Source organism: Pygoscelis adeliae, unplaced genomic scaffold (genome assembly GCF_000699105.1).
Source record: "Pygoscelis adeliae isolate BGI_AS28 unplaced genomic scaffold, ASM69910v1 Scaffold392, whole genome shotgun sequence".
In the NCBI taxonomy this organism is placed as follows: Eukaryota; Metazoa; Chordata; class Aves; order Sphenisciformes; family Spheniscidae; genus Pygoscelis; species Pygoscelis adeliae.
The window spans coordinates 1794027-1811282 of record NW_008824293.1 but is presented as its reverse complement, the minus strand read 5'-3'; the positions used below and the strand labels follow the sequence as shown (position 1 = coordinate 1811282).

Here is a 17256-nt window from a genome sequence, read left to right as displayed (position 1 = left end):
ACTGGAACAGGTTGCCCAGAGAGGTGGTGGATGCCCCATCCCTGGAAACATTCAGAGTTGGGTTGGACGGGGCTCTGAGCAACCTGATCTAGTTGAAGACGTCCCTGCCCACGGCAGGGGTTTGGACTAGATGACCTTTAGAGGTCCCTTCCAAACCAAACTATTCTATGATTCTATGATTTACTTTGTATGCCGTACATGCATGAGGTAAATACAGATCACCTGTCCCTCACTGACAGAAAAGACTTGCCCCTCATTTAGTTCTGCTGGAGATGAAATTACTACATTCAGAAGCAGAAAAGTAGCATATACACCTGCTGTCCAGTCATGAGACAGAGCAGAACATGCCTCCAGAGCGAGCAGAACCTGGCTGAGATGCTGACTGTGCTGACTTCAACCAGAGCTGTAACTGAAGCCCTCATGAGTTATCTGCACACTACACTCTGCGTCAGTGGCCAAGCGTGGAGCAGAATCCAGAAATCCTGAAGACTGGTCCCAAATCAGGCCAGGACACCAGGCCTCTCTTTCAATCTGAGAACCTAGTGACATTCTCAATTTATAACCTGATGTTATTAACTGAAACTCCGGGGACCAAGCTTAGGGACCCTTTAGGGCAGAAATGAAGAAAGCCAAGAATTAAATCCATCATTGGCACAGCAGTTAGGAGTTACCTCTCTATGCCAAAAGCATTCAGACAAAAAGCACAAGCTGACACACTGAAACACAACCACAGTGTGTAGGACAAGGACATTTCTGTGTGAAGGAGCGATCTTTGTAACCTCATTGCTCACACTGACACACCACCGCTAAATTGCAGTAAATGAGCTCATGGGGAAAAATGTCTTAACGATCTTACGCAAGTCTCACAGACAGGAAATGAAAGGCTTGGAATCTCTATGTACAGGGTGGGTCAGAGGATGACATGGTTTGGTTTGATTTGTGTTTTTTTTCCCCCTCTTTACCTTACCAAGGAATTTTTTCTGCAGTCTTTAGCCTGTGTTTGTCCAGCTATTCCTCAATAACTCAGCAACAGCCTAAATTTTGAGGAGTCCAAAATGTGAATGGAAGATAGCACTTTTCTATCTGCTTGCTTAAGTACAGCTGCATGTAAAGCTTTCAGTTTAAAATCATAGATACATAGGAAACGAAAAAAGGCTTGGAAGAAAACTGTTATCTTTGTCTTCTAATTATCCTATTATCCCCCAAGTCTGAAGTCCTTTATACAAGCCAACGCTGTGCTTTAAACATAACACAGTACTCCTTCTAGACAAGAACCTAAAAGTGACTGACAAAAAAAAATCTTCATGTTTTCAGTCGTAGACAAACCAAAAACCACCATTCTGCCTCAGAGGGAAGACACTTTACAACATATCGATATCCCAATGGTAAACCCAATGGTTTGAAAATAAAAGCAGAATAGTCAACAAAAGCAAAGCAAAGTACATTCAGTCAAAGCAAGAAAAGAAAATAACTTTAAACTACTACTAACAAAACTGCCAGACTTGAAGTACAGTAGTAAGTCTGCACCATACTCAGCTATGGTGAAACTGAAACTTCAACACACAATAAGACTTCTCCCTCTGTGTCACTCCCAATGAAATAAAGGAAATAAGATGATGGATAGAGGAAAAAAAGCACAAAGAATTCAGGTAAGTAAAAAAACCAAATAGATTGGAACAGGCAGAAACAATGAGACAAAGAGAATGCTTCTCTTCCCATCAAATCTGTGCTTTTAAAGTTTTCTTAGGATCAAGGAAAGCTAATTAAGTTAACTCTCCTCCCCCAACCTTCTCCTCATTTAAGCCAAATGTTTATGCAGGGTTTTTTTTTGTTTTAAAGCTGATCTGAATAGATCATAGACCAATGGGAGCACCTAAAATAATTATCTCACTCTTTACAGAATAATAGAAAGCCTCTAAGTGAAGTCAGAGGGATCTTTAGAAAGAAAAACGTAACAGAAATTTAGAATTATGAAGCATTCATCCATCTTGATTTGTATGGGCTGCACTGAAGAAATGGAACTACTTGCATTCAGTTTTGCATATTCAGAACTCTCACAACTGAATAAAGATTAAATAAAAAACTCTCCACGTGTGAGTAAGTTCATACTAGATCCACTATATCTATGGTTTTCTTTGAGGGGTATACAGGGAGTTTAAGCAAACCTCCAGAAACACACCACAAACAATAAAAATGATTCTGTTGCTCTGGTGCTGACAGGCTCCATTCAATAGGAAAGCCTATTTCTTTTACTCAGTCATCGAATACTAGTTACCTAGACAGGAAAGCATGATGTTGGGTTATAGTATCGCACTCATAGGTGGATGAGTCACTCTGTTTCCTAGGCAACGGCTGCCTTGGCTTCTCATCCTCCATGATTCCCGAGATGTCAATATTGCTTTTGCTCAGGCGTTTGCTGCCACCCAGACTGGAGTCCTCTGCTAAGAGGGGATTATCCTTCAGAGAATGAACAGAGCAAAAGGAAGATTTAGACAGTGACCAAAATACGACAGAGCTTATATGAAATGGCTGCATTTATACATTTGACCTCACTTTACCCAAGAAAGGGTGGAAGGGGTTAGACTTTCTCTCTGCAGTAGAAGATAAGGAAAGAGATGAAGACTAAATTTCCCTGTAAGATGCATAGCCTAAAAGCTGGAAGGAGAATCAGGAAATTTTTTTTTTTTTTTTTTGGGGGGGGGGGGGGAGGGAAGAGTAACACAAAAGCTTTATCCCTCATGACTTCATCATTCTTAGAGAACTATAAATATCATAAGGTAATCAGAAGGGGCCTTACCTGAGCGCACAAAATGCCCATTACAACATTAATAGTCTTGCTCATCACGTTCCATTGATGCGGGACCTGATTTTTTAAGAATGTGAACTTCTGCGGGATGCAAGAGGAGACCAGTGGTACCATATCTTTAAGGTACCCCTTAAAATAGGAAATAGATTTATTTATTGTTCATTTCCTCCAGCACTTCTGCAGCTTGCACCAGCATCCTCCCTGACATATCCCTATTACCCCCGGACTTTTATTCCTGCATCCATTTCAGTAGCCAATGCAAATGCTGCTTTTCAAAACAAACACCATTGGACTGAATGCCCCCATTCACACGTGAGATCTGGGTGCATGAGGCATGCAAGATCTGGTTCTTTCTAACAACTGTGTAATCCAATTCTGTATAAATCTCCTGCTATTCAGACCTACAAAATAAGACAGTGTAAAAATGCCTGACATCTGTTTTTACAAAACTTCAAAGATACGAACATCAACAAGGCACGCTGGGAGAACAGATACAGTTAAACCCTTTCTAATTGCGGAATTATTGGTTTTCATCCATATTCCACTAACTCTTACAATGCAGTATGGGATATGATACAACTTGCATTAGCATCTTAATAACTTGCAGAAGATTAGTTTAGGACCAGCATGTTCACAGACAATTATTCCTGTGATGGTACAATGAAAAAACTTAACATGTGTGTAGGAATCTCCTTCTGCATTTCATAGTAATGTAGCAGAATTCACATCATGCCAACTTTCATATTAAAGTTGTGTAAGATTTAAGACCTTGCTTGGCATAATACTAATGTATCTACTATGCTAAAACTAAGCCTCACTTCTTGTAGTTGTTACTGAGTGCAGAGAACTATTTCACAGGGCCAGGTAGGAGGTAAGGGCTCCTGCTGTGTGTTGGCAGCTGACTGCCGCCACCGTTTTGCGTGCTAAAGTGATGTAAAACCAAAATAAAATCTCCACCTAAAATACGTGCTTCTGTTAAGTTCAAGCCAGAACCAACTATAGGCCCTACTTGTATTTTTTTATGTAACCAGTAACTTTTTTTTCAGCCTGACACTGACTCTATGTAGCTTGATTTGCCCCGCAGTTTACAACCTTACACTGAAGCTCTGTTACAACATCAGTCCTTTTTAGCAACTCTCTCTATGCTCCAGAACACCAGGGACCTTTCAAAGCCAAAATTCCTATAACCAAAGTGTTTATGACAGTTTCTTACAGAGTAACTTTTCATAGGTGAATTCTCAAGAACATAAGTGGACAACATTTCTTTATCTGCTCACGTCTCATGATTATCTCAAATTGATTCAGCAAAGGTATTTATTTACCTCTTAGCCTTCGTGATGAGTTCCGATCTCTAGCTTGTTCCCAAGCAACAGTGCCATGAAAATGCAATATATTTATGATTTGAAATTGTAACTTGCATGCCACAAATATTCTGCAACCTTTGCCTAAAATTCCAATTTGGTATTTTTACTATGAATAAATTTATTAGAGTGCATAAGAATATTCATGGTGGCACACAAAATGGAGGTGAATCCACATACACATAGCTGAAACGGAATTTTTAGAGATTGAACCAAAGCCCATGAAATACACTGACAAATCCATTGATTTAAATCGGCTGTAGGTCAAGCTCTTAAACATCATACCATCAGTGACTTCTGAAAACTGTATCAGTGCTGTCAAGTCTCTGAGTTTCATCAAAACCCTGGTGACATTTTAAGGCTCTCTTTGTTAAAATCACATGGCAGATATGTCAGCATCTTGGCTCCCATTACTTTTTAAAAAGGAATTTCTGTCAATGGATTGAGAAAAATGGGAACCCTTGAAGGTGCCAGATGCAAGGAACTCAACATGATTAAATACTTTTGTTTAGGTCTCTTGATTTCCTGGTGGTCTCAGGAAGAAGTCTGGCTGTTGGTAAGGCATAAAGCTGACAGTAACATAACACCAAACGCTTTTCTTTTAGTCACACACATATTTCTCCATGGTATTTAAGAACTAGCTTGTGTCACCACAGAACTAGCTAAGAAGACTTTTTAGTAATGGAAGCTAATATCTTCATCCCTGAAAGCTGGTAACAATTCACCTTTGTCCTCTAAGCTTCAGTAACGGGTTCTCCTTGCAGGGGGTGTGTTCTTCTCTTGTGTTGTAAGACCTGTCTAATCTCAGACAGGTCAAATTTTGCAGGAGTTTGACAGTCTCAGAACAATACTGTGAGGGAAAAGCATCAAACTCCCTTTTCTGCACTGCTATCATTAAGGTTAACCTAGCATACCTAGCATTTCAGTTATGCATGTTGATTTATTGGGCACGACGTTTCTGTTGGAAACACAATAGAATGCTAGCTGCTTTTTCTTTTGTTTTTTTCGTTAAACTCTAGAATAATAGCCATCACCTAAAGCGAGTTAACAGGACATGGCATGCTATTATTGCACTGCACAAGAAAGCCTTCATTTTCTTTGGTCAAAATCAACACGTTTTAAACTTGATTTTCTATGGGTAAAACTCAGGTCTTCCAAAGCATACATGCCACAGACAGTTCAATGAGGGAAGAAAAAAAAGTTATTTTAGAAGGACAAGGGACTAGATCTTCCTGAGACGACCCTAGGGAAGGTCACTGGGAAATTGGTTAGGCATTGTACAAGAGAGCAGGATTCAAAGTTGTTCTTTTCCTTGTTGCATACAGCTCTCTCCCCACACTCATTTACACTTTCTCCATCACTGCTCCCTGCACCTGTCTTCTTGGACATAGCATTACGCCACTGCATTACACTGTTGAAGTGTCACTGGAACACTCTTCACAATTCATAACAACAAACGACCCAAGTGAAAACAGACTATCACGCTCAGTACTTTTAAGCAACTTGCAAAGAGTGTAAAATCCAACTAGACAAAACAGAGGATGTGAGAAACAGTGCAAGGCTTACAGATGAGGACTGAGGCATGACAGATCAAGAGACTTGGCCAAAGTCACGCAGACAGACTATGGAAAACATGCTAATTGAATCTCTTTCTCTGAAGCTACAGAAAGAACAAGTTCATAGGACAGGTATTTCCCATAACCTCACTCAGTACTGGAGCACGTTAGCAGGCCTGTGCATGTGGGCTGAGACTTCATGTCAAGAAGAGATGTTGAAGAACCTAATCTGTTCTCCAGAATTGTGCAGATGAGTTGCAGGAAAATGAAACCTAGACAGCAGCAGTATATGATCTACGAGATGAACCTTCCCACACTGTTCCACCTATAGTCTTCAACAGCCAAGAGCACTTCCTGGCTTCTGTGACAAGTGAATAAATTGGTCTTATTCCTGAGAACAGGGAACCCGGGAACTATAGTTAGTGCTGACTCTGGAGCTAGCTTTTATCCCATGAACAATCTGTTCATGGGATAGTCCCTTGGGGACTGAACTGGGACCAAATTAATTTTACACGTTACTGAACAGCCATTCAATAGGGAAAGCCTGACAGCCATTTCACAGAGACAGAAGGTTATTTGGTGAGAAGTACTATCACTGAGAAATTAGCTTCTCTAAACCATCTGGGCCTTCTCTGCATCTGAATGGTGAAAATTACATCAGATGCTAAGAGAATGTCAAAATGTCTGCACACTGTGGTATCATGGTGAAGAGAAAGTGTTCAAATTTATAGTAGTCTAATACTTAAAAAAGTCTTGTTTAAAAATCCCCTATCCAAATCTATTCAAAAAACCTGGCCAGATTTTAATCTCACTGGTCTGAGCATTTAAGTTCACCTTCAAGACACAGTCTTTCTTGTATACTACAAAAGAGAACGAGACAATTCAGCATTTATATTAACCAGTTCAGGGAGTGAGAAATCGTTCCAAAAAATATACTAAACCACTTAGAAAGACATGAGGCAACACATTAGAAGAAGGTTGAGGAGATCAGTATAGAGACTATTTGCTGCATTTTAAACAGTTAAAAAGCTTGCTTTCCATTGCTACGAGCTCTTTCAACTCCACCACATGCCACAATTAAAATCTCATCTGCGATAAAATGGTATCAATACTGGGATCTGAATCAGTCATCCACAGGTGGCTTTTATTTATCCTTGATCCGCGTGAAGCAAATCGTCAACTTTCTCCATTCATTCTAATGAAGAGTCGTCTACTTATGAGTATTTTAGCTGTTGCAACAAAAGAGAACCTTCTTCCTCTTCTAAGAGACAGTGTTCCCAACTAAGTACAGTGACTGCTAATATAAGACTTTGGCTTTCCACTTCTGATGATGTTCACTTCATCCTTCTGTCTTTTAATAACCCAAGAAGTGATATGATGACGACGACAACACTGGCTTTCTCTGGTAAGTATTTTGACATTTATAAATGTAACTGATTTTTAAAGAGCAAGAGTTACTAGTCTGGTCTGAGCAGAATGACATTTGCTCTACTGCAGATTCTTTTATTGAACATGCAGGTAGATTTTCAAATACTGCCCTGTACAAGCATGTACACGCAACAATCATCATGATCTCAGTAATCATTCACATTTCTGCCTATACTGTAGAAGTCACTACCTATTATGGATAATCCTGACTTGATTATTTAATGTATATTGGAAACTAAAATACAGAAAACAGACTACAACACACAAACCAACAAATACTCACCTGGGATAGTAGAGGAATGTACCATTCTAATTCCCTATTTACATTGCCTCATTAAATTAACAGGCCCTCTCTCTCCAAAAGGAAGTTTCTAGTGCCTAAAACTGAACTATTCAGAGAATGTAACGGTCACTGCATCACCAACCTAGCTTATTATTATGGACCACTTTGAAATAAACAGAGTAAGAAGGGAACTATATAAACCTAATTTATTTTCACAGTTTATAAGCAGCACATAAAATGCAATGGTTGAGAGTACCTCAGTATCAACCTTATTTCCAACTAGTTTCATTTCACAAATGCCCCTGACATTTGTGAAATGGAAAAGTAAAAAACTCTCTTATATTTCTGCGTCTCAAACTCTTCCAATGAGATCCATTTCTACTGGAGACACCAAGGAAGGGAAAAAAAACAGAACAGTAAAAAAAGAGTCCTCCTGAATGTGTTTCACAGGAGCAAGATGGTTGAGTCACCATCCCTGGAAGTATTTAAAAAACGGGTAGATGAGGCGCTTAGGGACATGGTTTAGTGGGCATGGTGTTGTTGGGTTGACAGTTGGACTCGATGATCTTGGAGGTCTCTTCCAACCTTAATGATTCTATGATTCTATGATTCTAAGCTGGGAACAATGGACAGAAAGAAAAGATAAGGAAGTAAAGGAACACTTAGTTCTTCTGAACACACAGAGTAGTAGAGATGAAGATGGGAGGAGAAAAGGAAAAAGATGGAGAGAGGAATGGGAAGAGAAGCTCTGTGGTATCAAGAAAGAGATCTGATCCCCACTCAGATTCATCAGCAGCCCTTGCACAATCAACCCCACTGTAGGACTGGGATCCAGGAGTAAATGGACCATTTCTCCATTTACTTTGCTTGCAATGCACTGTCCTCAGTGCTGGTACTGTCAAAGGCTGGTTGCTGAGAATCCAGAGCCATGTTATTAATGGTGAGTAATTCTCCTTCCTGGAAACATTTAGAGAATGTCTCTTTGCTCGAGAGCACTCCCATCACAAATAGCTCTCAACTGAACCAAGCAGGTTGGTATCACTGAGCCCATTTTTGAGGGGAGAGGTAACTAAAGAGTCAAGAGATGAAACAATTTGGCCAGGGTCACAAAACCATCAAAGAACAGAGCATGCGCACCTCACTCAGTGTCAACTCTAATACACCACATCCCCTCTCCATATCTACTTGAGTCTGAAGTACGTAAGATTAGTTGAGCTTCAGTTTTCTTTCTTAAGTGTTGAACACAATAATGAAGTTACATGCTAGCATTACTTTAAAAAATTGTTCTTTTACTATCATAAAATCTTTCTTGGATCACAGTTAGAATTAATCCTCCGTTCTCTCCAAACGTAGCACTCATACAGACACTGTTATGCTCAGTGGTCCATTCACAGATCCTCAGGTGACTTGCATTCCTTATCAGGAAGGAGGCATTCTTTCACCAGTCACTAAAACTTATTCATGAACACATCTTAATGCTAGACTACCCCCAGAAAATAGCATAAGGAATTCCAGACCCTATGTGAACAAATAGAAAAAATTATAAAAAGAAAGATAAAAAGATTTTGGCAAAAACAGGAGCCTACCAGAGATTACTGAGAGAGGACATGTTTGCATCTACAGTTAGGGATACAATAAAGGGCATTTGGTAACCCTACTTTGAAGATTTACAGATAAAGCCTTCACTAGTGATTTCTGTGTGTCATAAAACTGAAGCTGCAGACTTAATTTTCAGACAGCAATTTTTTGATATATGAACAAAATCCCAGGCTATCATGGCAATTTACCAAATCCTTAAATTTTCTCTGGTTTATATGGAGCTGATTTCCCCCAGGGAATGATTCTATAATGAATCTATAGGGTTTCAGCTGTGTGGATTTTTTCTCTTCACCTGGATGCTGCTGATGCTTCCTCTCCTGCTACTGTTCCGACTCTCATCAGCTGCATTAGAATTATAGCAGATGGCATCAAAGCCCAAAATTCCTCCAACGCAGTCACCAATGAGACACACCTGAGGAAATAAAAAGATTTTTTTGGGAGATGTAGCAAGTGTTTTGAAAAAAACAAAAAGTATCACAGCACTGCAGAGGAGTTGCTGTCTTACTTTACACTCTTGTTCCTGTTTTTTTTTACACCTTGGTTCCTATTGCAGCTGAAAACGTGTAGCCACTTTCTCCCACTTCCTTTTACCTCCAGACATATACCCTATGCCCAGAATATCTGTCCCAGGTACTATTTTGACCAGCTGGGAGTTCTGCCAAATGGGCTAGAATTCTTCCAGCTGCCTGCAGCCAGATTCCAGCTCGAAAAGTCCAGGTCACCGGATAACCCGTCTCACAAAGATTTCAAGACACTTATTTCCTTCAGAATCATATAGGGAAGGGGATCTCAACAGATTAAACACAGATTGTTACTCTCCTGTCAGGACGAGGGAATGGAACTTTTAAATGAGGTATTAAGCAGAGAGATTCACTCTTGCTTCACATTTAATATAAATGTACAAGCTACCTTTAAAGTATGGACCTGGGAATTAAAATACATAGAGTACTAAAATCGGGAATTCAATAGTTGGAGTAATTTTATGGCACACTAGAATCTACCTCACAAGCCAATTCCACTGAACACCTCCCCATCCCACAGGAGATGATTCTTTCTTTCTCCCCCTCCCCTGTCTGTGTCTAAGGATGCGTAATAGCTGTATTACCTTTCTCCTTGATAACAACCCCCACAGTTCCACAGGTGCCAGCAACCCTTTCTCTCCAATTCTCAAACTGAAGCAAACATCTAGGCTGTTGTTCCCAACTCCAATTAGTTTAACAGAAGACATTAACTCTCCTTACAAACCTTAACTTGCTTCTAGCCTTAATTCAGCTTGGCTACAACACTAAACTACAAGTTTTGGATAACAGGATGTTGTGCATGATTTCTTCAAAGTGAAGCGTGTTAGGAAAAGCGAGTGTTTCAAGATGCAGGTAGGGAAAAACCTCAAACTTCTCTTAGTGCGTCTCCACATTCCACACACTCTTAATTGAGTACATTTCTTGGGATAAAAACATTTTTAAAAATAAAATAAAATATCAAAATACATTAAGGTAACATCTATCCTAAGACAATTCTGGTTCTAAAGTTGTATACAACTGAAGAGCATGCTGATTTACTCTCTGATTTTCAAATTCCTACGCCACACAATGAAGTCCACAAAGAACTGAAAATTATATGATACAGGTAACCTTAGTAAAATTAACAGCACGTTTTGTGGGGGATTAGTAGCATCTCCTTCAATTTACGATTTCATTTCTAATCCTCATTGTTATTGCCATTAAGGTAATGGAGTTAACTTGTTCCAGGTACTGTACAAAACCAAAAAGGCAATCTCTGGTCTAATGAACTTGCAATATAAATGGAGAGAAAAGACCCAAATACGAAAGGAAAGGTACACAGAGGGTGGGAGGTGAGGTTATATGGTATGTATTTTAGAAGTACAGGACTTATTCACAGGTAGAGTTGAGGTTTCTATCTAAGGACCAAAGCAAAACACTGTAGACAGCACAGAGAAGTCACTTCCATTCTAACAATGCTGGTAATTGTTGATGGTGAAAATTCTGTGGAGCATACAGAGGTCATGCAGGCTTTTCCACGTGAAATACTAATATATACGGTTTGTAAAACACACCAAGGAGACTTCTTTGTAGCTTTGTCAAAGAAAAAAAACCCGTAACACTCAATTTCTATTGAGAGAATTGTTTTCACAATTATTTCTGTAACTGGTATAATTCTTCTTTACATAATCTCACCTTTCATAATGTTCTGTCACTGCAGTTGGGCTGTTTTTATGTGTCAAGCAATAATAGTTTACGATGGATATTAAAACTGGCTTCAAACCAAATTTTAGTCTAAAAATATTGCTATGCCACAGCATAATCTTATTACTGCTATGGAAATGAATTTGTTTGTGTAGTAAGACACATGCTTTCCTTCAAAGATTACACTGTACTCTATATTAGATGTCTTTTTTTTTTTTCTTTTTCTGAAGTCTGGAGGTCACTGTACTTTAAGGAAGTGCATGTTTCTGGCTACGTAGAGGGCGCTATCACAAAACAATTTCAGTAACACAGGGTAGCAGTATCCTATTTATTCTATGTGAAGCAGGAAAGTACTGTTTTTTGTAGTCTGAAGATGGAGAAGCAGGAACAACACCTGTGACATGTCAGCTGGAAGAAGGTGACTTCACTGGGGAGTGGGTCACATCAGAAAAATTACATGACTTTCCTAAAGTTACACAGGAAATATGCAACACTGCTGGTAACTGAGTAATTGTCTTCTAAGTTTCTTTACTGTCAGTTGTTTTATTACTACTGTGATAGAGGCAAAAAAGAAATAGCAACAGTTAAACGTTGGAATCCTTATGCTCTCAGTCAGAGATGTCCCAACTTTTCTATCAGCTATAGCAGGTGTGTGAGGAACTCAGTAACATAGATTATCATTCGTCTTGGGCTGGCATGCTTGTTCACTGCTTAGCACACCACACTTAGCGCACAACTAAGGCTCTTATACATTACCAGAGTTCATAGCAATACTTAGTAAGAGCTTAGGGGTCAAAATGCTTGTGGGAGAAGGTATAGTATCTTCTACCAATTGAGTAAGTCCAGGTTAGATACTACACAGGATTCCAGAAGTGTCTTTCTCATGCTGGGCACTGAGAAGGCATTTTGCATAGGTAATCCCATGCTAACATTCATTCATCATATTTGCAGTATTGTCCTGCACTCATAACTCAAATCCCTCAACACAATGGCTTAAAAAGAAACAGCCTTGCTCCAAAGGAATTTTACTTTGATGTAAGAGAAAATAGTCCTACCTGTCCATTAAAACCAGCCCCATCTGTAGATTTGAGAAATTCATTGTAAACTTGATTGGCTCTACTGATCACCATGGCAACTGCATCCTGGTACTGAGGGGATGAAACAGCCAGCAAGGGCAAGGCAGCCAGTGGGATGTGGTCTTCACTGCTGCTGAGACAGCTCTCGTCATAGCTGTAGGGATTTAGGCTAGAGAAGGACATGCTATCATCAGGAAAAATGCAAGAGGCAGCACACAGCATTAGAGAATGAACAGTTAGTTATTGACAGAAATGGATTGGGCTATTGCAGTTCACAATGAGAGAATACAGGAAAGATCATTTTCTCACAGAATTCAACTGCCTAAAAAATCAAGGAGTTACTGCTTTATGTGGATGAGATCATGCTAGAAGGCATTTCTGTAGTTAAACATACTTGATGCAATTTTTCCACATACGAGAGACATAATTTATAACAGCGAAGAGATTATTCCATTTCAGCTTTTTTTTATTCCCATATAACAACTTACTACATCAAAGAACGGGATCCAATCATCACAATGGAATATTGTTTCCCTCGAACACAAGTGTGACAAATGTATTGTTCAAAAGCATATAAAAACCATTTTTCCCAGTGTCCCATCCTTTCAAAAAGATGGAACAAAGCTGCACACATTCTGAAATCATATGTAAATGTTTGCATAGTAACATTTGCAAAAAGGAGGTGACTCGACTGAAAATGCAAGCTTAAATTTGATAGGATGTCAGCTTTATTTTACCTTGGATGTGCACCCTGCAAGTTTCTCAGTAAATCTGCCAATTGTGTCTTGACTGATTTTTATTGATGACTGGGGAAAACAGTTCACAGAGAGCCAAAGATGCAAGGCACATCAGTGTGTGCCAGATTCTCTTACAGTAAGTTGACCGTCCTTTAGAGATTAAAGGAAAGTCAGAAGTATTTTGGGTAATTCAGCTCATCCAAAGTTCATTGAAAGCTGCAGGCAGGCAACTTCAACACTATTTTGAATTCACTTTCTTTAAGAACTTTGTGGGCTATCACAGTATTAAAAAGCAAGCTGCCTGAAATGGAATTAGAGTCTGTCTTTGCTAAAACCTGCATCCTTGAGACTATTACCAGGGTAATGGAAGAACAGAGAAGACTTGCAACGCTCAAGTATGGAAGCTGGTCTGTGTTCATGTCCTGAGCCTCACTGGACACTTCCACACCTGGCTCTTGCTGAAGCACTCCAATGATTTGGTATTTTTCATCTGAAGTAGTGTAACAGTTTCTATGTCCTGGAGCTCAGCCGGTCTGCCAAGCTGTGTCAATTTACCAATTAACACAGCTTCATTTTGCCAGCTGATTAGATCATCCAAACGCACAGCAGACATACAGTTATGAATACTAACTCTCAAAAATGAAAAATGAACCTTAAAAACCTACATAAAAAGGCCTCATTTACTCTAACAATTGGCAGATAACACCTCAGAAAGGGAAAGGGAGAAACACAGGAAGAAAAAAAATTATGAAGTAAATGTTTGAAATGGAAAAAAATACCTGCATATGTTTTCATAACAAAAGTGAAATGCAAACAATATTCACACAAGAACTACACAAAACAGAGTCAATGGAAAAATGAATAGCTGGTAATAATTTTTTTCGTGGCTACAGGAATATAGATCAAACTGAAATTGAGCAATTATTGTCTAGACAGTTAATCACAGTTAACTGGCTTAGAAATGAGGGTTTGGGTTTTTTAATTCCAATTTATTTTATTGTAAAGGTTGCGACCACAGAGACCTCCATTGTTATCGTAAATGCAACACAAAGGGAAGAAAGATCCAGACTACCAAAAGCACGTATGGAAGAGATGAAGGTGCTTATCAATAGGGGACATGCTAAGTATTAGTGCTGAAGCTGAGACAAACAGGTAAAATATCAGCGCTGGAGCTGAAAGGAGCACGAGTCTTGTCATCTCGATGCATTGGCAGGACACTGCAGAAGGTCGTTCCAAAGCACCAGCTTGGAAACATCACACTTGCACAAAGGCTGGAGATGGACAGGGAAGGAATCACAAGGAAGCAGCTGAAATCACCAAGTGTAAGAGCCTGACAGATAAAGTCACCAGTGTTAGAACCTAACACCTCCCTGATAAAAGGCAGCAAATGACTAGGCTGCAAGACAGAACTGGTCTTCTATGGTGGGTAAGAGCACCCCTGGCTCCCAGGGGAGAAGTGATTGATTGCACAGTGGCATCTGCCAGCAGGGATAACTGAGACTGCACCATGGAGATGGGGGGTGAGGGGTTACCCAACCCAGGGAGGAGGAAAGGAGGAACAAGGGAATAAAAGCTTATTCTGAATGCAGAAAGCATCTGGCTAGATGCAGATCAAGACAAAACACTGGTCCCTCCTCAAAACTTCCTCAGGTCAGCAGTCCCTGACCATGGTAGAGGTGAGAGGAGAAGGCAGAGGGGGAAATCACCCATACGGTAACACTTGTTTGGATAACTGTCACGTAGCCAAACCATAAATGTCAAAAAATGGTTATCTGCCCTCCATGCTAACAGTCCTACGGACTTGCTATTGCTGTTTCTGAATGCCAGAATATGCATTTACTTCCTCCACTTTCAGGATAAAAGAAAAACAAGGAATAGAAAATACTCAAATCATAATGACTGGACCTCTCCACACACTTTCTAATTAAATTATAAAAGTATTTTAAAAAATTGATTAGGAAAATGCAACACCAAGAGCTTACATTGCAGGACCCACCACTGTGCAAGGAGCATGCAAGGGGCTGAGCACTCCAAAACTTATCCAAAAACTACTTTCATGTCATTTGATTATTCATATGCTTACTTTCCTACTTAAGTGTTTGCTTCCTAAATGTAACTTTTGTTTTGGCCTTTTTTTCCTTCTCTCTCCTCCCCCCCCCCAGTTTGCAATTACTATTCTCCAGTTTGGCTAATACTGTAATTTAGGAGCTCTAGTCTGAGATGTGAATCAATGTATGCTCATCAAATCACACGCTATAAAAAGCGTAACAGTTGATCCACTCTGGGATACTTTTCTCCCTGAAAAGGGAAGAGATGGCTCTCAAGTCATCTAGCTGGAACAAGAATGTGCCTTAGTTTTAACCCTTATCTGTCCTTAGCAGCAAAGACAGAGATAAGTGTCACAGGAGATGAGTCAACGCATTATAAATTTACACAGGTTGCATAAACAGTGTCTTTCTGATTTATATGAGAGATACAGGAAACAAAGTGATGGGAGTAGATGGGAGCAGACCAGATTAAACAATCTGAAACATTTACTAGATGGAGTGATTTTGCCCTGAAAGATTCCTTTTCTTTAAGCCACTATTTGCAAGGCAGGGAAGAGAACTGCATAGGTGCATTCAGATGAAAAGTCCCAGTGGAATCCCTCAGCACACAGACACAGCATAATTCAAAACCTGTGCCAAGGTAAACAGAGCGTTGTACTACCTTGGCACGCACTAAGCCTGCACATTCAGAAAATGGAGGATACATTCAAACCAAACAAGAAATCTTGTGCTGCTGCTTAGTCAGTCATCTGGCTCACGCTCAATGAAACATTACAGTAATTAAAAAAACACTTCCTCCCCCACAGTTTGCTAAATGGAATGTTTACCACAAGTTTATGTTCCACAACTGCATCCTGGAGTTCTGGCTCTGAAAGCTGTTGGCATGAAGCTACAGATATGTGAGAGCAGGGAATCATCTCTACTTTTGTCAGCCCCAAATGGGTACATCACAAGCAGCTTCATGCAAGAACATACCAAGGCAATACCAATCTTATGTCAGTGCCGGGAATGATTCTATGAGACATTCAAACATCCAGCTTGGCTATTTTCAGTCTGGCTGAATACTGTGCGCTGCAACAAGAGGGCTACAAAAAACACTGAAAGAAAGTGGGAGCTCTGTTCATTCGGGCTGCTAGCACACACTCTTCCTTCCACTCTACCAGCTCTTCTTCCAGATAGTTGAGACCTGCAGGCACTGCATTATGGGATACCTAAGAGACACTACTGAGCCCTGTGTTAATCAGTGGCCCAAATGGGCAAGTGTGCTGGTTTTGGCTGGGGTAGAGTTAATTTTCTTCGCAGTAGCAAGTATGGGGCTATGTTTTGGATTTGTGCTGAAAACAGTGTTGATAACAGAGGGGTGTTTTAGTTACTGCTGCGCAGTGCTCACACAGAGTCAAGGCCTTTTCTGCTCCTCACCCCACCCCACCAGGCTGGGGGGGCACAAGAAGCTGGGAGGGGACACAGCCAGGACAGCTGACCCCAACTGACCCAAGGGATATTCCATAACATATGGCGTCATGCCCAGCATATAAAGCTGGGGGAAGGAGGAGGAAGGGGGGATGTTCGGGGTGATGGCGTTTGTCTTCCCAAGTCACCGTTAGGCGTGATGGAGCCCTGCTGTCCTGGGGATGGCTGAACACCTGCCTGCCGATGGGAAGGAGTGAATGAATTCCTTGTTCTGATTTGCTTGCACACTGGGCTTTTGCTTTCCCTATTAAACTGCCTTTATCTCAACCCACAAGTTTTCTCACTCTTACCCGTCCGATTCTCTCCCCTATCCCACTGGAGGGGAGTGAGCGAGCAGCTGTGTGGGGCTTAGTTGCCGGCTGGGGTTAAACCACGACAGCAAGGACGATCTCCCAAACACTCTTTGATGCTTCACCTCCTCTTCTACTATCAGTCCTCTTGCTTTACAGGGCAGTGACTTGGACATGCACACACTTCTCGTTTCCTGGTTGTTTCAGTGTATTCCCCCTTGATGCGAACAGTCAGGCACATCTTCCACCAGTCTGGTCTGCACTCTGCCACCTCTTCTTCCTGTATGCCTGTCACAGCTTTAAGTCCAGCTAGTATTTCAGAACTTTAATGTACTCCCCATCTCTTCTCTCTAACTCTGTCGTCTGGACAGTAGGCATCACCATTCCTGCATCTTACG

At 40.5% G+C, this 17256-nt stretch overlaps 1 protein-coding gene across 1 annotated transcript in view; it reads right to left on the bottom strand.

Annotated features, from left to right (window-relative positions):
- Positions 1–17256, bottom strand: part of PITPNM3 (PITPNM family member 3) — a 113671-nt gene that overhangs the window by 28244 nt on the left and 68171 nt on the right. Inside the window, exons 6-8 of the mRNA XM_009318835.1 lie at positions 12293–12497; positions 9326–9445; positions 2276–2457 (exon numbers count right to left, since the gene is read on the bottom strand). Coding sequence (XP_009317110.1) covers positions 2276–2457; positions 9326–9445; positions 12293–12497 — 507 coding nt within the window. The remainder of the gene's footprint in view (positions 1–2275; positions 2458–9325; positions 9446–12292; positions 12498–17256) is intronic.